General features: G+C 34.3%; 3 protein-coding genes across 6 annotated transcripts; 2 read left to right on the top strand and 1 right to left on the bottom strand.

Annotated features, from left to right (window-relative positions):
• Positions 1-521: 521 nt before the first annotated feature.
• LOC139895976 (diphosphomevalonate decarboxylase 2-like) lies at positions 522-3788 on the top strand. Its single transcript, XM_071878542.1, has 10 exons — positions 522-902; positions 1087-1285; positions 1509-1572; positions 1990-2053; positions 2158-2238; positions 2323-2409; positions 2576-2733; positions 2829-2877; positions 3052-3176; positions 3368-3788. The coding sequence occupies exons 1-10, from the start codon at positions 687-689 to the stop codon at positions 3588-3590; spliced, it is 1266 nt and encodes a 421-aa protein (XP_071734643.1). The 5' UTR covers positions 522-686; the 3' UTR covers positions 3591-3788.
• Positions 3789-5542: 1754 nt separating this feature from the next.
• On the top strand, positions 5543-9929 carry LOC139895975 (probable aspartyl aminopeptidase). Its single transcript, XM_071878541.1, has 10 exons — positions 5543-5761; positions 5848-5926; positions 6196-6331; positions 6424-6696; positions 6812-6944; positions 7125-7361; positions 8262-8391; positions 8732-8913; positions 9016-9128; positions 9470-9929. The coding sequence occupies exons 1-10, from the start codon at positions 5549-5551 to the stop codon at positions 9573-9575; spliced, it is 1602 nt and encodes a 533-aa protein (XP_071734642.1). The 5' UTR covers positions 5543-5548; the 3' UTR covers positions 9576-9929.
• Positions 9930-11821: 1892 nt separating this feature from the next.
• On the bottom strand, positions 11822-17853 carry LOC139895974 (uncharacterized). Of its 4 annotated transcripts, none has more exons than XM_071878540.1 (6): positions 17387-17853; positions 15161-15863; positions 13568-13928; positions 13088-13477; positions 12770-12830; positions 11822-12179 (listed from the first exon to the last, which is right to left on the bottom strand). In XM_071878540.1, the coding sequence occupies exons 1-4, from the start codon at positions 17727-17729 to the stop codon at positions 13427-13429; spliced, it is 1458 nt and encodes a 485-aa protein (XP_071734641.1). In that variant the 5' UTR covers positions 17730-17853; the 3' UTR covers positions 11822-12179; positions 12770-12830; positions 13088-13426. The 4 variants fall into 4 exon arrangements, with proteins under 4 accessions (XP_071734641.1, XP_071734640.1, XP_071734639.1 ...); XM_071878539.1 differs by having other exon boundaries at positions 11822-12160; XM_071878538.1 differs by lacking the exon at positions 12770-12830 and having other exon boundaries at positions 11824-12179.
• Positions 17854-20704: the final 2851 nt, after the last annotated feature.

Here is a 20704-nt window from a genome sequence, read left to right as displayed (position 1 = left end):
GACTTAAGTTCAAATCTCACTCACAGCGCTTCACATGATTACTAGGTAAATGCTCGAAGACGTTCACATAATAAACCGATTAGATCATGTACATATGTTTAAAAATATGCACCCTTCCTAATCAACCTAAACTAGGAAATCCCTGTCCGTTTTATTATCGAGTTACATCGGAGTATAACATATTAGTCCGTAATACATAACTTGTAGATTACTATATCCATTAAAAGGTTTGGTGTAAATATCAATTGCATACTTGCTTGACGCATCTTTCTTAAGGGGCTAAGAAACTACTAACATAGATGATATTATTGATAGATGAGTATTTTTATGTAAAGTACCTCGTGCTAAATTCTTGAAAAACGAAACTATTGTGGCCATAAATAAAAATAACAAAATTGAGTGTCCAAACTATAAAACACCAAACTCCAAAATTTGGTCGTCGATATCTATGTAAACTGACATTCTTTTACGAATCTCAAAACTCTTTTGCTGCTGATATCACCTACTAGTCACCTACTAGTCAACAAATTAAGGCGGCTTTATTCCAAATTTCCGTATAAATAACTAATACATTGACACTCATATATCATATATAAAATCTGTAAAACACTAAATTCACTCACCAAACTCTAAGTCCCCTCCCAATCACGGATCTTAAATTCGTGAAATTAAATCGATTACCAAAAATGGGAGGTGAGTCGGAGAAATGGGTGTTGATGGTGACGGCGAGAACACCGACGAACATTGCGGTGATTAAGTATTGGGGAAAACGAGATGAAACATTGATATTACCGATTAATGATAGTATCAGTGTTACTCTTGATCCTAATCATTTATGTACTACCACTACTGTTTCTGTTAGCCCTAGTTTTGATCACGATCGAATGTGGCTTAACGGAAAGGTATTTAATGCTTTTATCTCTATGTATATGTACATCATATATTGTGAAATTTTAATTAATTAATTAATCTGATTTATAATTGGAGTACTTATGCTGATTATATTATACTGAAGTATGAATGAATGTAGTTAGGTAGAGTTATTGATTTTGGCATTTTGTGCTGTTATTTGCTTGTTTAATGTAGGAAATATCTTTACAAGGAGGTAGATTTCAAAGCTGTTTGAGGGAAATTCGTGCGCGTGCTCAAGATGTCGAAGACGAGAAGAAAGGAATCAGAATTAAGAAAGAAGATTGGCAGAAACTTCATTTGCATATTGCTTCGTATAACAATTTCCCGACAGCTGCTGGTCTTGCTTCATCTGCTGCTGGTCTTGCTTGTCTAGGTATAACTTTTGGACGTAACAGCGTGGACTTATATATAATGATTTTATGAGTACATTTATTTATGATCTGTGTTGTCAGCGTTAGTTGTAAATAATTGGTAATTGATAAATTTGTTTCGTAGGTCTCCAAGATAACAGAATTTCTGTTTTTCTTATATCAGAATTGGTTTTTGATATTGTCTAGAGTTTATGATTCTTGGCTGATAGTTCATTGTTGATGCAGTTTTCTCCCTTGCCAAATTGATGAATCTGAAAGAAGATAATAGCCAACTTTCTGCTATTGCTAGGTACCTTTTCTTTTTATTCTTTTTTCAATGACATAAGGTGGTTTCCAAGTTCTTGAATGATTATAATCATGTTTGTTTTTCAAAAAATGTCCCAATGTGTTACTTCATGTTTGTTTATACATTTCATAAAAGTTATTAATTAATGAAATGGTATTTTTATTTAGCGTACATGTAATGCGTCAAGACATAGAATCAACATACATAGTGGCCCTCCAAGTTCTTAATTAGATTTTTTGGTCATATCTTATTAGATGAAGCATCATGGTAAAGTAGTTTAGAGATTTCATTTGACATCAATTATGTATTTTTGTGCTTATTTGGATTCAGTTATTTGTGCTTGTATAACGAATTTATAAATCAATACGGAGTATAATTTATAAATTATGCAAACTCCTAAATTTGATAAATTATCTGCAGACAAGGGTCAGGCAGTGCTTGTCGCAGTTTATATGGTGGATTTGTAAAGTGGATCATGGGGAAAGTATGTTTTTAATCATGTTATATTCTTTTAATTCATTTATTAGTTTCTTATGTGTGACATAATTGGACCAAATTTTATTCCTAAGCTAGTTGTATCGATTGTAGGAGGACAATGGCAGTGACAGCATTGCTGTTCAACTTGCAGATGAGAAACATTGGGATGAGCTCATAATTATCATTGCCGTGGTATGTTTTTTTTTTTTCTTTCTGTGTTATATGTTTTTGTGGTTAATCAGTAATTTCTTAAATAGTTGCATCTGTTGTTTACAGGTAAGTGCGCGACAAAAGGAAACCAGTAGCACCTCAGGAATGCGTGATACTGTTGAAACTAGTGCACTTATTCAACACAGGGCCAAGGTACAACCTTGATTTACAGGAGGATATCAATGATGGTCAATAATTGTTTTTCAGATCTCTCATTTCCTAATCAACTAATGATGATTACTTTATAGCACATTAACACCGTTTGATGTCTCTTTTAAATGTAAAGCATTGTTGAAGTTTTCCTTTTTAAATATGATAGGAAGTTGTGCCAAAGCGTGTTGTCCAAATGGAGAACGCCATTCAAAACCGTGATTTTCCTTCGTTTGCACGTTTAGCGTGTACCGACAGCAACCAATTCCATGCTGTTTGTCTTGACACGTATCCCCCTATATTCTATATGAATGATACATCTCATAGGCAAGTTTCTGGACTCTGTATAATAGTTTCACTCATGCATTAGTACTACCATAATAATAATAATAGATTAACTTCAAATTGTGATGTTATTGCAGGATAATCAGCTGTGTCGAGAAATGGAATCGTGCAGAAGGAACACCTCAGGTACTTATTTTATTCCAAACTTATTATAGGATCGAAAACTCCCATGCAACTAATTGTATACGTACAATCCTACATATATATACAAAAATGCACCTATATGTATTGTATTTGTATATCTATGTGTGTGTGTATATACGTATGCATACAGTATAATGTTTCAAAACACTTGTACAGGTGGCCTATACCTTCGATGCTGGGCCAAATGCAGTTATGATAGCCCGTAACAGAAAAACTGCCGCCCTTTTGCTCCAGAGGCTGCTTTATAACTTCCCTCCACAGTCTGATACCGATTTAGACAGGTATGGTAGTTAAAAGTTTTTGACTGTTGGTTTGATATTTGAAAATCCCCTCAATAATGTAAAAATGGGATCATCTTGTAAAAGATTAATATTATCAAACTTGTTGTAATGAGCTATGTTGCATAATGTTGATGCTTTATGTGATCTGTATAGTAACTGGTGTCGTTCTTTTGTTGTTTTTGTGTTAATAGATATGTAATTGGGGATAAGTCAATACTAGAATATGCTGGAATTAAGGATATGAAGGACGTTGAAGCTTTGGTCCCACCCCCAGAAATCAAAGATAACTTATCGACTGAAAAATCGAAGGGAGATGTTAGTTACTTTATCTGCACGAGACCTGGTGGTGGTCCCGTTGTGTTGTCTGATGAAACTCAGGCTCTCCTTGACCCACTTACGGGCTTGCCTAAGTAGGAAATAATACCTGTTTAGTTCCCTGTATTTGATCCGTTTCCTTATCTTTTTCTGAGAGATTTGAGCGCTGTAGATTGGAATTTGTCGAGCACAGGGTACCTGAATGAAGCTGTGTAAGAATACATTGCAACTTATTTTTCGGATCATGTACCCAAAACATGTTACAGCTGAATGAAGTTTTCATTTTCTACTGTTTCATTCAGTTTCTTAATTGACATGAGCTTGGATTATGCTATATATAAAAGCATATCTGCTTTACCACGGGTTCAAATTTTTAACTTCACCAATTACCAAAGTTAAATTTGGGTAGTGTTAATCACAGTTTTTTGATGCAAATATTTCACTGTTTAGTTTTAACATAACAATAAACACCAAGAAAATCAGTTGATAATCTTTTACCTGAGTAATGCCAATTTGGAGAGCAGTCATTTCCTTCTTTGCATATATGGATTCGTGACCACCAGATGCGGACTGAAACAAATTAGAAGTAAAAATAGAAAAATATAATGCAACACATTACATTATATAATGGAAGCAAATTGCTAGCAGCAAAAGTTAAGATACCACCAGATTTTGAGGAGGTTGATCTAATGATCCTGACCACCATTTCCTTGAACCTAAAAAAAAATATATCTTATATTTATATATTATAAACCTAATTTATTTTAATAAAACTGTTATAGTGAGATTAAGGACAGAAATAAAATAACCTGATCAGAATTAATGTTGTTTCTGATGGTAATGGACGAGGCTTTCTAGATTTTAACATTTAACGAGTCATTGATAGCATTCATGGAACGAATGCTAGTACATTTTATGAAATGTTCCCGCCATCTGTTACTTTTGGGATGGCAAGCTCATAGCCTTGCTTTTTGCTCTTTGGTGGAACCGGCATTTTTTTTTTTTTTTTTTTTTTCAATGGCAAAAAGGGAGCGAATTTCATTAATAAAAGAGGAAGGAAACCTATCATCAAAATGATGAAAGACAAAACTTGTTTGTGGGGATTAAGGAAGTCAAGCAAGGCGGTTTTACGGACGCGGGTAAAGGTGGATCATCGGCAATTGTGAAAGGAAAAATGTCTAAGGAGGATTTCGCGGCATTTGATGAAATGATGACGAAAATGACCGAGATGAGCGACCCGGTTACTACTACTGTTACTTACTGATTCTAGCGAGATCCCTATTGCAATCGTTAGAAATTAGGTATCAACAAAAGAGAGAAAAAATTGGTTCAAGGCGCGGAGAAGGAAGAATTCTGCGTGTTTATTAAAGATATTTGAGTTCGGAATTCTCAGGTTCGTGTTTCATAGTGTCGTTACTTGTTTTTTGTTATCCCCATTTAGTTTCGATTATTGGTTCAGTATTCTCAAGATGAGGTTCGGTTTAGATATTTTGTATGTTTGTCGGTTTCTAGTTACGAGCCTCGTCGGAGTTCTCTCTATTGTATCTTTTGTTGAAGGCGTTTTCTATTCGAAAAAGTTTTCCGTATTTTCATAAGTCTTCGTTATTTTGCCAAAAAAATAAAAATAAAATGATGAAAGACAACTATTACAACAAAATTACTTGTTTGACCACTCGGTAAAAATCTAACAAATAGTCCTCATGAGTGAATTTTAAACCAAATGGCAAAATAAACCGAGATCATACTCTCATACATAGTGCAGTATTGATGATTATAACACAACTTGAAAGTAGAGCTTGATATGTCGTACAACGGAAGGCCGGAAGCCCAACAAGTATATCTTCCACTAAAAATGCAATCGGGTGGAACCGGCAACTGATTTCGGAAATTTACATATTAACCCCTATTATTTTTTATACTTACAAATTTACTCTAAAGTTTGGATAAATTTTACATTTGACCCCCTTGACTATGACACAGTGTCATTCTTTCTTCACACATTTATGAGATAACGATATTGATATGTTCCAAATTCCCAAACTTGACATCGTTCAGCAATGGCAGTAGCAGGTCGATTTCATATGATTCAGCATTCATATCTTAAGTCGTCAGTGACATCTTCTTCGAAATTCAATCGTAGTATTTCTTCCATTTCCCCTTTCTTTTGTAACCGTTTTGTTAGTAATAATTTCTTACGGAGTAATATTCGTTTACGCAACCTTCATCTTACTCCGTCCCTCTGCTCCAACAACTTAAACCCTAATCCCGAGGTAGCTTTCACCATCATATTTATAAACCTAATCAACTAACTTCACATATTTTATAATTATTTTATAATTTTATTATTTTGGTGTAGAACTCTAGAGCTAGTGGTTCAATAGTTGGTGATCTTTTGGATTATCTTAACGAGTCCTGGACTCACTTTCATGCCACAGGTACATAGTTTGCGAATTCATATGATTTTTTATAAGCTTTGAGCCTTCTTATTGTCCCTACTTGTAAAAGTGTCACATGTTCCTTACTGTACACATCTAAATATAATGCTGTTGTTAATAAAAGTCTTAGGCTGATGTATTTAGGGTTATCATGGATGTCATATGAAACACAGTAACCTAAGGAGATAAATGGATGTTGATGAAATATCAATTTGTAGTTTGGTGATAAACTGTTTATCTTGTCTTACTATTAATTTGTGAATCTGTAGCTGAAGCGAAGCGGCAATTGATTGCCGCTGGATTCCATCTTCTAAGTGAGAATGATGAATGGGAGCTTAAACCTGGTGGACGTTACTTTTTCACTCGAAACATGTCCTGTTTGGTTGCTTTTGCAGTTGGAGAAAAGTGAGTTAACATTGTTCCCATTAACCAATTTCTATATCATCCTATGTATTGTCGTGTTAATGTTTTGATTATTTAATGGTTCAGTTTTTCAGGTATTCTGTTGGTAATGGTTTCCATGTAATTGCTGCACATACGGATAGCCCTTGTTTGAAATTGAAGCCAAAGTCTGCATCCTCGAAATCCAACTATCTTATGGTGAATGTACAAACGTATGGTGGTGGATTATGGCATACTTGGTTTGATAGAGATTTAAGTGTAGCTGGAAGGGTTATAGTAAGAGGTGGTGATGGCTCGTTTATACACAAACTAGTCAAAGTAAAGAGGCCTCTTTTACGAGTGCCTACACTTGCTATTCATCTTGACCGGTGTGTTTGCTGTATTATCTTCATAATTTGTTTGTTTTCAGTAACATAATAGTTTTCATATTTGCTTTTTTTTTTTTTCATTGTAGTTAGTATTATATGTTGTTTTGGTTTATAGTAATGTGAACAAGGATGGTTTTAAACCAAATTTGGAGACTCATCTCAATCCTTTGTTGGCAACAAAACATGATGATGCATCTATGGATTCAAAAGATAAAAGTAAAGATTATCATCATCCTTTACTAATGCAGGTAAGTAAATCTTGGTACTTTTTTTTAATAGAGCGAGGGAGGTGGGAAATTAGTATTTTTGCTTGCCAAATTGGTGACGACAGTAAACTATAATTACAACAATGAATTGTGTGTGCTATTAGTATGTTTAAATGAACTTTATTTGATGACATTCTTTGGTTTTTGTGGTTACCGTTTTAGATCTTGTCAGATGAGTTGGATTGTGAAGTTGGTGAAATAGCGAGCATTGAGCTAAACATATGTGATACCCAGCCGAGTTGTCTTGGTGGTGCTAACAATGAGTTCATATTTTCTGGAAGATTAGATAATCTTGCTTCAAGCTTTTGTGCACTCAGAGCTCTTATTGACTCATCTGAGCCCAAAGATCTATCAGATGAGCATGCAATTAGAATGGTTGCACTTTTCGATAACGAAGAGGTACTTAAACTTTCAAAATGAAATCATTTGTATAATAGTTATGAATAGTTCCTTAAAATTATGATGTCGCAATTAAGAAAATCAAAGATTAGATTTAACTTTTAAAGTCCATTGAGTATGTTGTTTGTTATTATAAAGTATAATATATAATACTTGGTACCAATTTGAAGGTCTCACTTGCAAGCCTTTTGCATCTAACAGAGGTGGTAAATAAAGTTGGTCATGTTGTGTTATTTGGTTCTTCCTTAATGGGTAAGACCAGAAACATTAATAAGGAACCGTTGAAAGTTATTTATCTAATCAACATAATTCTTTGAACCAGATAGCTGGCTATTTACTTATAAATAAATTGTTAGGTTTTGGACAACATGTGTTTCAGGTCAACATTACCCATACCAAAATTTAACCCAAACCCACTTAGTTGGCCACCTCTAGCCCCTAATGTGTTGCATATACATATCCTTATACTTTTTGATAACTTGCTTACGAGCCATGAGGAATTAGGCTACCTTCTTGTTGCTTGTGCACTTGATGTTTTCATGTTCTCTACTCAATTTTTAAATGCAAAATTTTTACTCCAATAATCACTACCATTTACTTAATGTCTTAAAAGGCCGGAGGTCCACTCGGAAGCAATCTCTTTATCCGCCGAATAAAGAGAGGGATGACTTTCTCTACTTTTCTGGGTGGAGAAATGACTTGTTTTTATTCTCGGATAAAGGAAGGATTGTCTACATCTCACCTCCCCCATACACCACTCAAGTGGTATTGGGTACTGTTGTTGTTGTTGTTGTTGTTGTTGTTGTTGTTGTTGTTGTTGTTGTTGTTGTTGTTGTTGTTGTTGTTGTTGTTGTATTTACTTAATGTCTTCAGTTTTTACTGCATAATAATATTGTATAGGTAGGTTCTGATTCAATGCAAGGCGCCGGTGCACCCACAATGTTCCAAGCTATGAGGCGAATAACTGATTGCTTGACTAGTCAATTCCGAGAGAGCATCTTTGAGCGTGCAATTCGTCAATCATTTCTTGGTGCGTATTAAGTTTTTGATGAATTTTATTTTATTAATTAGTGCAAATCAATATTCAAAATTCTCCAGCAGTTTATTATAATATTAATTAACGCTTTACTTGAACCTCTGATTAAAAAAAACAATTGAAAGATGGTATGATTAATTATTCATTGCATATATTATTAGGATTTTTCTAACAATTGTTTAGGTGCATAAAACTCTTGTTCAATTTCATAACCGCCACTTTTAATAACCGCTTTGTACAAGAGTTTTATTATTCACCTTAACAACAGGTTGTCCTAGGACGAATCCATATTATTATTATTATTATTGATTTTTTGTTATATATTTTCTTGCAGTTTCTGCGGACATGGCTCACGGAGTTCATCCTAATTTTATGGACAAACACGAAGAACACCACCGCCCAGAACTGCACAAGGGTCTTGTGATTAAGCACAATGCTAACCAACGCTATGCAACAAGTGGAGTCACTGCTTTTCTTTTTAAAGAAGTCGCTAAAATTCATAACCTTCCTACTCAGGTAACTGTATATTACACCATTTTGACTGTTTTCTTTTATATCATAACAGTTAATTTTGTTTTAAAAAGAGTCAAAACTTAATTTTTTTGACCTTATATGCAGGACTTTGTGGTGAGAAACGATATGGGTTGTGGATCCACTATAGGTCCTATACTTGCTTCTGGAATTGGTATCCGTACTGTTGATTGTGGCATTCCTCAGCTTTCAATGCACAGGTAATAACTTGTTTTAACCCGAATCTCTTTTTACATGTTAACCCGCCCACATGACCCAAACCATCTAAGTAAATATTGCACAATTTAAACATCCTTATGTTAAAATCACTTCTTAAATCATCATATTATTTTTCTTTATAAAAATGATGAATCCACCATCAATTTTGTTTAATCCACCACACACAGATTGTACTGTACACACAAACAATGCATACCTTTGGTGGATTTATCATTGCCTTTTTTTTATCCTATTGTTTTGTTGTTTCCACATCGATATTCCCATATCATGTTATTTTTCTTTTGGATTTTTAAAATTTATGGGTTTATTTCAATAACTGCAGTGTAAGGGAGATTTGTGGAAAAGAAGACGTAGATATCGCCTATAACCATTTCAAGGCATTTTACCAGACATTCTCAAGTGTGGACCAAAAACTGAACGTGGATTAGTTAACTAGTTCCTACCAATCATTAGCAACGAAACAAATGTACGACAAACCGACTGTAAGACACTTGCACGATATTTATATTCATTCAAAAAAAGTGTATTCTTTTTTTAATTGGATAAGAATAACATATGAAGAGATAGCAATTGCTAACCCCTCTGATGTCTCTAAATTGACCATAAATTCCTATTGGTGTATTATATGGTATTTATTAAAGAATACACATCGAAGGCTTTGACTCGCTAAGTCAACCCTTTGGTTTTGCTGGATTTTTCTCTTCCTGTGAACTGGAACCGAGTTCTGGTTTTTTAACACAGTTAGGATCGCCATATTTCCTCCTCAACTCGGTCAGCAGAGCCTGGTTCTCCTGGTTCAGTTGTTGAGCTATCTTCCTCAGCCTCTCATTTTCTTGAATGATTTGGCAATTTCGCAGGTACAACTCTGTATTGAATTTTTCCATCTTGGTAGCTTTGTTTCTGACACTGAAACCAAGTTCAGTGATATGAATTTGAAGTTAGTAGAAACAATCGTTTCATCAGACGCGTGTTCAACGCATTTTAATTCTTTCTATTATTGAAATCTTTCGTTTAAATTTTTTTAAGATGATCTGATGACCATTTGCAAATGGGTCATTCAGCTATAATTTATTATTGTTAAGAGCTGACAAGTGCCTAAAACGAGAAGTTTTAATGGTTTAAACAAGTGCAATATAGTGAACCTTTGTACTCAAGATAACTTTTATCTAAATCTTTTTACGTAACAGAATTAAAATCTCTATAGAAACAACTAAACCCTTGTGGGCTTCAAGGTGTATAATAAGACAAGATGTCAACATATGAAAATCAGCTTAGATTACCTGTTTATGTATGTGAACCTTGTACTAGCTATGACAGCTCATGTATGGTAATTGCTGTAACCGGTGCTTATGGTAGATATGTAACAGGCAGTTGGTATATATATATATATATATACATGACATAAAGTGCCTTTTGAAGGAAATCTAAAAGGCTCGCACAAAACAGACAAAGTCTTTTGAAGGGAAAGGCAACTCTTACTCCTATATTACTTATAAAACCATCATTCTTTGCATGGGACTTTAACCGTCCATGGAGACCGAAAACTTCCTTTTTCCATTTTTGATAGACCCAAAAAATCATATCAGAATGGTTAGCTTCATGTTTAGTGACTTAATGTGAAAATCATGAAAGATCCTTGAGATTTATACATTTAACTTCATGTGACATGAATGTTACACAAATCTTGTGAAAGCACCATCAATAAAAGGCAAGGCAATTATGACATTGACCAAATCAGCGAGTTCAATGTGAAAAAGATTTTGCAGCAGACGAGAAGAAATAATCGTGAAGGAATGTAAGACGAAGATGTATCTTGTGATAGGATTTGTGTTCACACCTTAAAAAGGGGAAATTGTGAATGATTAAAAACGGTATATTAAATGTTACAGAAAAGAATAAAGGGTAGGCAAGAGTTAGGTGCGCGTATGTATGTTATGTGATGCAAGCAAGAGGATAAAAGAGGGTGGTTCTCCATGTGGGTAACAAAAGGAACAAATTCGGTTGGAATTTTGGTTATATCCAACATGAACATATGTTCCGAAGATGTCACATTCTTGTGAAAAGACTCATCTATTCGTATATCATGTGATCGTTTATCTCATGTTTTGCCTTCATGTTACGGTCTTTGTGACTCGAAAAGTGAAATGGATAACTTCACACCTAGGAGTATACGTATCCTGCACAGACAGGGAGTTGAAGTACTATTTGATCCTTTTAAGCAGCCATTAAGCATGACGATTGGTGAGACCAATTATAATGAAATACAGAGGCTCTATCTTTTTTTACGAGTATATTTTACAAAAGAATGTAAAATTATTAATTAGACTAGTTGATTCATTTATATTTTAAAAAGTAAGAATTACGGGTAGGATAACATCATCCCCAAACTTAATAACTCTGTAAACAACTAGAATTTTGGAACACGGAGGGTAAATCTCAACTACCTTTTCAATTTTTGGTTTTGAGACTTGCATCTAACTCATCGACAAAGTGGATTAAGTTTGTTAACGCCACCTCGCCACGTAAAGTAAAGAGGTTTTTTGTTGCGGGGAGTTTATCTCTGGAAAAAGACTTTCCCCAAATGAAAAAAAGTTTAAGCGATTTAAAGAATCTTTGCGAATGACACAAAATTCTTTAAGAACATAGAAGGAAACATGTTGCTACCAAAGTCCAACTATAAAACAAACCAGTGCAGATTTAAGTCATTGGTTGGTCCACATATCTATTTTCGACTGGGAAACACGCTAACTATACAAAATTTTCATTTAAAAGCAAATAACGCAGAACTTAGTATATAAAGAAAGCATAACCACCAGTGACATGCATAGAACATAAGTTTCAAACAAAAGAATTTTACATATAAATCCAACAATATTGTTATGATGTGCCATTTTCTTCTTCCATTTACTCAAGAACAGAGGTTTGGCGCAGCCCCTATATTAAACCGTCAACGAAAAGCAAACAAACCCGGGCTCTCTTTTTTGTTTGTAGAGTTCCTTTTGTGCTCATGGAGCTGTAACAACAATACAAAACTGAGGAACGTTTACTATGTGACATGTGAAGTAGAACTATCAACAACGTTTTAGTGATAGTTTATTGCTAACAATGATTCAAGTAACCAGATATAATTATATTATTATAATTATAATTACTATTACTAATATAACTAATAGACAAAATTCGTCCATTTTATACCTATATTCTAAAATATTATTTATCCCATCACTAACACTAAAAATATTGTATAATAACACTCACCACGCTACTACTGTGCTACTTTTTTTTTTTTGTCTCAAATGATAAAAAAGCAACTTTCATAAAAGGAACAACCCTTCAATGCTACCAAAAGATGTCGAAAAATATTCTTTTTTACAAAATAGATCAATTAACTTTCTTTTTTTTTTTTTAAAAACCCGAATGCTAAAAGAAGCAACTTTCACAAAGGAACAACCCTTCAATGTTAGATGTCGAAATTTTTTTTTTTTTAACAAAATAGATCAACACTTTTTTTCTTAACTCGCATTCAAAACGGAGCCCCCGACGCGAAGCGAGGGCTCCACAACTAGTTATAACTAAACATAAAAAGAATGTCAACTAAGCAAGCATTTATTTACGAAGCTACCTTGAACCTACTTGAGCATCCTATACCATTATTGGGCCATTATATTGATCATGTGAACTCCCTGTAATGCATAAAACCTCATAGAATATTTAGTTTATTTTTGAGATAGTGATTAATGAAAGTGTTGTTATCATACCCGACATACCAACATACTACAAAAAAGTTGAGGACATGTATTTTCCAAACCTACGGTGAATAGTTTTACATCTTTCCTCATAAAAAAAACAAAAGATTTAATGATCAAATTATTAGGATCAAAGAAAGAAATTAAAAGGTGGAAGATAACAGAACAGAGGAAGATAAGATTAAGAAAACTACCTTGTATGAAAGAGAGGTGTACATTTGCGGCTCCAATAGCCGTTCTTTCATCTATCATTCTTCGTCATCATCAATGGCAAAGTGAGCTCTCATTGAGCTACTTAACAAAGTGGAATCAACTGGGACCAATAAGCTTCAGCAAAGAATAATGAAGCTCTCATAACTGAGATTGGTGAAACGGACCTAAAACATATCCATGATACTCACACGTCCATCACAGCCGACCTCAGAAGGTTATGCCTGCACCTCTGCCAGCTCAGATAAAGTTTAATGGTAGAAACCACAACCCAATAAGTCCTTTCGATAGCTCTGGCAGGATGCAGGCATTGCCCACGCCCCTCACCGGGGCCGGGCTAAACCAAAACTTGCATCAGAATGTTGCTGCTGAGACTGCAATAACATGATCAACAGATATTACTTTAATGGCAATTAACTTATCTACGGATGTATGTACTGAAATGTTAGTGTGAGCCTTTTTACCTGTGTATAGTGTTGATGAATTTGGTCATGATGATGGATAAATGTCATCCCAGGCCGCTGACATGGATACTGCATATATAGTGTGGTTGCAGGATGTGGGCTAGCATGACCGGGACTATATGGAGTCATCATAGCTTCTGGAGGCCTGTAGCCTATTCCTGCAGGAGAAGATGGTGGGACCCATGGGCCGGGTAAATGTTGAGGGAGACCACAAGGTTGGTGTTCACTAGAAATAGGAGACCTGTGGCCAGCACCAAGCTGAGGAAATTCGGTATTGTAGTTCACGACTGGTGTGTACAGTGGCTGTATGGCATATGAAGCTCCATTAAATCCAAAGCCTGGATCAAATCTTTGTGCATATCTGAAAAAGACACAGTATTATTATCAAAACCAACGATAAATATATAGGGATTGAAATATAAGCCTCCATAAAATGGGGTTGATGAGTAACACCGCGACATTAATTATATATTATATATTATATATTATATATTATATACCTATATCTAAAAGGTAGAGTGGAAATGAATAGTACTATTCGTTTTTCCACTTTTCGCAAACTTAACCCCCTAACTTTCATTAAAATACAAATCGAACCCCCCACTTTATACGCACATTTTTTCCCAAATTTCACAAGCTTAACCCCCTAACTTTTATTAAAATGCAAATCGAACCCCCACTTTACTAACTTTTTTTTTACTAATATTCACTTTTCACAAACTTAACCCCCTAACTTTTATTAAAATAGGTAGTGGAAATGAATAGTACTATTCGTTTTTTCACTTTTCGCAAACTTAACCCCCTAACTTTCATTAAAATACAAATCGAACCCCCCACTTTATACGTACATTTTTTCCCAAATTTCACAAGCTTAACCCCCTAACTTTTATTAAAATACAAATCGAACCCCCACTTTACTAACTTTTTTTTTACTAATATTCAATTTTCACAAACTTAACCCCCTAACTTTTATTAAAATACAAATCGAACCCCCACTTTATACGTAAAGTTTTTTCAAATTTCACAAACTTAACCCACTAACTTTTATTAAAATACAAGTCGAACCCCCACTTTACTAACTTTTTTTTTTTTTTAAAATAAAACCCGAACGCTAAAAGAAGCAACTTTCACAAAAGGAACAACCCTTCAATGTTATGTCGAAAAAAATTCTTTTTTACAAAATAGATCACGACTTTTTTTTTTTTAACTCGCATTCAAAACGGAGCCCCCGGCGCGAAGCGAGGGCTCCACAACTAGTTATAACCATTTTACACTCCAAACAGTATGTTCTATACACACAATGGAAACTACATGATGTGGCCAAGCAACAGCACACATTGTTAACTAATCCATCTAGTACAATTCTGTCCACCAAAAAACAAAATTCACATGCAAAAAAAATATATCAAAATACCAATGATAATACACGCTAGAATCCTATACTTTGAATTTATGACTAAAGCATAATAAACATTATACTACTTGAAACTAACAAAATAGATTAACAATGAGAAATAGTTTCTTTTTTTAATAGTCCAAAAGATAGCAAAAAAAACAAGTATTAAGAAGCAACCATTAAGTGATGATGCTGACCTGTCATAATTCCTGTCATAATCAGGATCCTTTCGCTCAACTTCATGGTCACGAAAGATGGCCACTCTACTATTACTCCTTGACCTAACAACCGGTTCCTTCTCTGTCCTACTTCTACCTGATCTACTACTTCCTGCGGAAGAATCAACTGAGGCCCTGCCAATACTCGTATCAGGAGCAGAAGCTTCTTCTACCTTTGAAGTCCCTAATGGACCATGTTGCTGATAAACTTCTTGCATCCTAGGCTCATTCTCTTGTTTCCCACCACTAGAAACAGAACTAGAGTTAAATATTCTTGCACGTGCTTTATTATATTCTTCTTTTCTCTCCTCCACACTCTTTAAACTATTACTCTTTGTCAAATTTGAGTTTGCTCCACTACCCATTTGGGATCTTTTACTAGGCCTTTGTTTGATTGCAACTTTAACAGGGCTACTGGTAAGGTCCTCGGTCGGTATATTAACCGGGATGTCTGCTAAGCGAATTAAAGGAACCCGGGATTCAGCAGTCTTACGAATGATGATTCTTGAGCCAGAACCATCAGGGAGGTTATCATCCAATAAAACCATAGACTGCAGTGAATAATGTTGAGCCACACGATGTGCTGCTAACCGCAGATATGATGTGGGCAGTTGTTGGAACTCCATTTGTTGTTGTGTAGGATCTCTAATGAATTTCTCCACATCCTGCTCTATCCGTAGTACTGAACACAACAAAAGAAATGCATACCTCTTTTAGAAATTTGAAACAAAGAAAACGATGTATATATATAAGACGGGGCTTTACAGTAACAAATTGGTTCACAAAGTAAATCATCTATAAAATCCAAACAGATAATATATACCATATCATTGGATCTTACTCGAACTGAGCATCATGATCTGGTTAGTAAATAACATTTTCCAGATAGTAAAATGAGATCACATTGTGTAGAAAGAGCATCTGCTTTTACTATGTTGCAAAACTTATATACAAAAGAAATGAATATCAAGAAATCCGCCTTGATTCATGAGCTACATAACAATGGCAATTCCTATTATTTCAGTTACGACTACCCATCTCATATAAGTCAAAATTACTAACCCTCACTTGTGGCATTCACAGAAGGCAGGAAAGAATTTGAAAATTCCTAAAGTTAACTCATAGCAAGGTGCTTTTAACTCTAAAGAAAACTGCACTAGCATCATTTTTACATTTTACATATTCAATTAACCCATCACCAAAGCACAGATGGTCTCCTGATTAACGTAGTCTGTCAGACGTAAACTAATATGGCCTCGTCCCACCATGCCTCTCACTCTTTCCAGGCTCACACTGACAACAATAAATACCAGGTCAATATGGTTGAGCCATCTTATATCAACCTGAATCACCAGCCAACTAGAAGATTCTCACTCAGGGCAGTACACACATGGCCAAATGAAACAAGCCAAATTATACCTGGCAATCGAGACCCAAACACTAAAATTCGGGTCAAATGGTGCAAGCTTTCGGGTCAATTGGGTCTTGAAAAAAATTAGGCCTAACAATGTAAATCAAAACTTAAAAAAAGATTCAAATGGGTTTCTCTTCAACCTATTGATTCCTATACAAAAAATGAATGAACGGGTCTAATGGGAATCAAGACTCAAAGATCAATAAATAGAAATAGGTCAAATGGGTTTTGTGAATGGGTCAAATGGGTCGAGCATAAAAAGTTTCATTCGTAAATAATTTATGAAAGTATTCATGGTTATATTATCTATTATCTATTATGTACATTAATATTAATATTTCTTATTATGTATATATAATAAATAATAATAACTAAAATCATGTAACAAATGTAAAAAAAGCTATGTAACCCATTTGACCTGTGACCCGTTTCGACCCGTTACCCAAACCGAACCAACTTGACCCATTTTGACCCGTTTAAAAATTGACCCGTTTGACCTATGACCCATTTCAACCCAAAACCATTTTGACCCGTTACCCAAACCGACCCGTTTGCCGCCAAATGTTCCATACCTTCCTCGCAGAAGATCAAAGCAATTGTAAAATAATCATTGGCAGTAATCAAAATCATAAAGCTAAAATAAATTAAATTACAAACCATTACACTAACAACATTGCATCATATTTTAGCTTCTACTACGTAATAGTTATAATTTACTCTATATATCTATAACTAATAATCTATAAGAAACCACATAAATACAATAAATCTACGAAAAAATATACACAGACCTGAAAGGCGCTCCCTAGGGTTTTGCAAAGCTTCACGAAGAAACTGATCAACGGAGTCAACCAAATTATCCAACACACCGCCTGATGAGGACCTAACCGGAGCTAATAAATCAATACTATCAGTAATAGCATCCCTCGAATCAGAGTTAGTTTTGTTGTCTCGCTTAGGTGAAAGCATCAACCTACTCATAGTGACGTCTAGATCAGCAACCTCCCATGAATCTGGTGGAGCAGTTCCGAGATCGTCAACTGAGCCCGCCATGGCAGCAGTGCCGGTGGCGGCGACGGTAGTGGTTGTAGCGGAGCGATTGGTGGTTGTAGGTTTGATAGCAGAAGTAATCATCAATAATTGATGATTATGGTGATGATTGTAGTGATCTCAGGCTGTGGTTGGAGATCAGAGATGAAACCCTTGTTTTGATTGATTTCATGGAAAGATGAATCGGAAGGCAGACAGGAAGAAGAATAATAATTAATAATTAATAATTAATTATATTATATCATGTGATGAAAGATGAAAGATAGGGTTTGATGGAAGCGTGACTCCATCGGTCGCACGTGGCGTCTACTTCTTTTTTATCTTTTTTATTATTAGAGCACTTGTACTGGGTTGGGGGCGTGAGTTACTTTTTGATAACTATGACGTGTGAGTTGTTTGAGTGAAGTAGTGGTGGTGTGAGTTAGGAGTATTGTGATGATGTGTTAAAATATAATTGTGTTAAATATTAAAAGGGGATAAAAATAATAATTTAAAATAATATAAAATTAATAAATTACTAACCAACTACGTTGCCCATCCCGTTGCAAAGCAACGTGCAGTCCCCATTTTTGAACAAGCCACGCATGGATACTTGCAATATAGGGCGTTTCCCCATGCCACCTAGGCTGCCACGCCGTTGGTGGTTTACCGCTACAAGGGGTCTTACTGGTGAAGTGAAATAAATCGTGAAAATACGGGTTTATTTAAACGAACAGTTTAATGATATGTTTTTATGTAATAAGTGAATGTAAATGTTAAAGTCATTTAGTTTATTGCTTTGTGGAATCATGGATTCCGACTAAGAAACTTGTCATTAATTTTACAAACATAAAGTTCGCTCAAAATTGAGTATTTATATTTATATTTTTAATAATAATAATAATAATTAACATTAACATTAACACTTGTATACTTGTATACTAAAAGTAGTGGCGAATGTCGTGGTTTCAGTTATATCGGATTGTCGTTTTGAGTTTGTGTTCACATTACAAACGGTCCTTCAACTTCGACTATATTTACACAACGGACCCTCAAGTTACACTTTTCAGGGATAAAAAGTGTAAATATATAATTTTATTAAAATAAAAGAAACTAATTCCACCCGAATTTATAACGGGCTCTATCTTCTCGCTCAGTGCGAGTTAAATTTTTCAGAAACCACCGTTCAACTTGAAAAAATATTACGAACCCAACGGGACTAACTATACGCAAAACGGACACTTTTTAAAAAAACGCTAAACACAACGACAACCGGTATCTTCCTGCTCGCCACGAGTTAAATTTTTTCGACGGCAGTGTCAGACTCGAAATAATTTTATGAACAAAACGAAACTAACCACATTCGAAACGGACACTTTGTGACGACCCGGAAATTTTTGACCAAATTTAAACTTAATTTTTATATGTTTCTGACACGATAAGCAAAGTCTGTTATGTTGAGTCTCAAAAAAATTGAACTGTTTCATATATTGATTTGACTTTCGACCATTCCCAACGATTCACGAACAACTATTTGTAAATAGATATGTGTGTGTGTGTATATATATATATATATAAATATTAATTGGAAATATAATTTGAAATATTAAATGTTGTTGTTATTAAAATTAATTATGAGAAAAAAAAATAAAAATATGATATTATGATAATTATTATTTAAAACATATCTATATGTATAAATAAAGTATATTAAATATATATTTTATAATTTTGAATCGATTTAGTAAACGACAGTAACACTCAATCGCCATTCGATGGATATTAAATAAGTTTAATACGAACTTATGTGATTTTAAAATAAACGGTGATCCAAAAATAAGTTTTATAAATTATAAGCTTATTAATAATACATTTAGAAGTTATTTGATAAATTTTAAAAATTTTTATATTTTACTTGAGATTGGGAGTGAATAATTAATGTACAATTTATTTAATAATTAATGATCGAATTTTATACCATAATGACCAAAATAAATAAATATAGTTAATTTAAAAATATGAGATTTTTCTGAACACTTTTATCCGCCACTAATTTCGCACGATACACAGTCCGTGAAAACTGTCGGTAGTATACAATCAAACAATTTTTACGAGATTCTAAACAATATCACTGTTTTTGCTTTTGTGAATTCCACAAGCTATACTTTATATATATTCAATTGCTTTTCCATAAGAAATATACCTACCCATAAATTGAAACGACCCCTTAGTTTGGCTGAGAGTTTAATATGGATGCTAGTTCTGTCTTTTTAGTCATCATGTATAGACACCCTACACTTGCATATAAATATATATGCATCTATATGCAAATGGAATGACACCATAAACAAAACCTTCACCTTCCTTTCTGTTTCTTATTTCTCTTGGTCGATCCATACCATCAAACACCCACCATTGTTGCTACTCGAAACAAGACATTTAATCACCACCTTAGTCTATATCTATCCATCTCTCTCTCTTTTCCTCTCTCTTCTTTTTTCTTCTTCGTGGAGTCACCATCTCCCACCAATTTTTTTCTATTTCTTATCAAACCAAGAATCACCACCATATACTTATTGCTTCTGACTTAGCATTTAAATCGAAACCCACTCACACACTACAACCACCGCTGCTATACATTTTTTTCTTTTCTTTTTCTTCATTTGGGTTTCTGTTTCTCTAGTCGTGATCAACCCTACACCCACTTAAAAACCAACTTCTTCCTTCTCTTTCTTCATCGTGATATCCATCTGCTGCTATAACTATCGTTAAATTCTATTTAAAGAAAACTGTTACTGCTACATCTTCGTTTCTTCCTATTGCCGTTCGAAACAAAACCAACACAAACACCCACATAACGGTAATGATGATTATCATAATATACGTGATGAACGTGATGTTATGATTATGGTGATGAAACGAAAAGAAGAATGATAATGATGATAGATCATAATAATGATGAAGGTAATTAAGAGATGATGATAATGATGATAAACAATGATAACGAACCCATGATATCTGTTCGAGTTCAAAACAACCTCATTAAACCATCGAAATTAGCTGCTTGTATCTATTCGTAT

Source organism: Rutidosis leptorrhynchoides, chromosome 3, assembly GCF_046630445.1.
Source record: "Rutidosis leptorrhynchoides isolate AG116_Rl617_1_P2 chromosome 3, CSIRO_AGI_Rlap_v1, whole genome shotgun sequence".
Taxonomy (NCBI): Eukaryota; Viridiplantae; Streptophyta; class Magnoliopsida; order Asterales; family Asteraceae; genus Rutidosis; species Rutidosis leptorrhynchoides.
This window is presented reverse-complemented; position numbering and strand designations above follow the sequence as displayed.

Excerpts from the sequence above, each read along its gene's own strand:
- LOC139895976 (XM_071878542.1), top strand. The coding sequence starts at position 687 with ATGGGAGGTGAGTCGGAGAAATGGGTGTTGATGGTGACGGCGAGAACA. Across the intron at positions 2,054-2,157 it reads TAAAGTGGATCATGGGGAAA|GAGGACAATGGCAGTGACAG; the intron begins GTATGTTTTTAA and ends TATCGATTGTAG. Across the intron at positions 2,239-2,322 it reads TCATAATTATCATTGCCGTG|GTAAGTGCGCGACAAAAGGA; the intron begins GTATGTTTTTTT and ends TGTTGTTTACAG.
- LOC139895975 (XM_071878541.1), top strand. The coding sequence starts at position 5,549 with ATGGCAGTAGCAGGTCGATTTCATATGATTCAGCATTCATATCTTAAG. Across the intron at positions 5,762-5,847 it reads ACTTAAACCCTAATCCCGAG|AACTCTAGAGCTAGTGGTTC; the intron begins GTAGCTTTCACC and ends ATTTTGGTGTAG. Across the intron at positions 8,914-9,015 it reads TTCATAACCTTCCTACTCAG|GACTTTGTGGTGAGAAACGA; the intron begins GTAACTGTATAT and ends CCTTATATGCAG.
- LOC139895974 (XM_071878540.1), bottom strand. The coding sequence starts at position 17,729 with ATGATTACTTCTGCTATCAAACCTACAACCACCAATCGCTCCGCTACA. Across the intron at positions 15,864-17,386 it reads CCCTAGGGAGCGCCTTTCAG|TACTACGGATAGAGCAGGAT; the intron begins GTCTGTGTATAT and ends TGTTGTGTTCAG. Across the intron at positions 13,478-13,567 it reads TTCATCAACACTATACACAG|TCTCAGCAGCAACATTCTGA; the intron begins GTAAAAAGGCTC and ends ATGTTATTGCAG.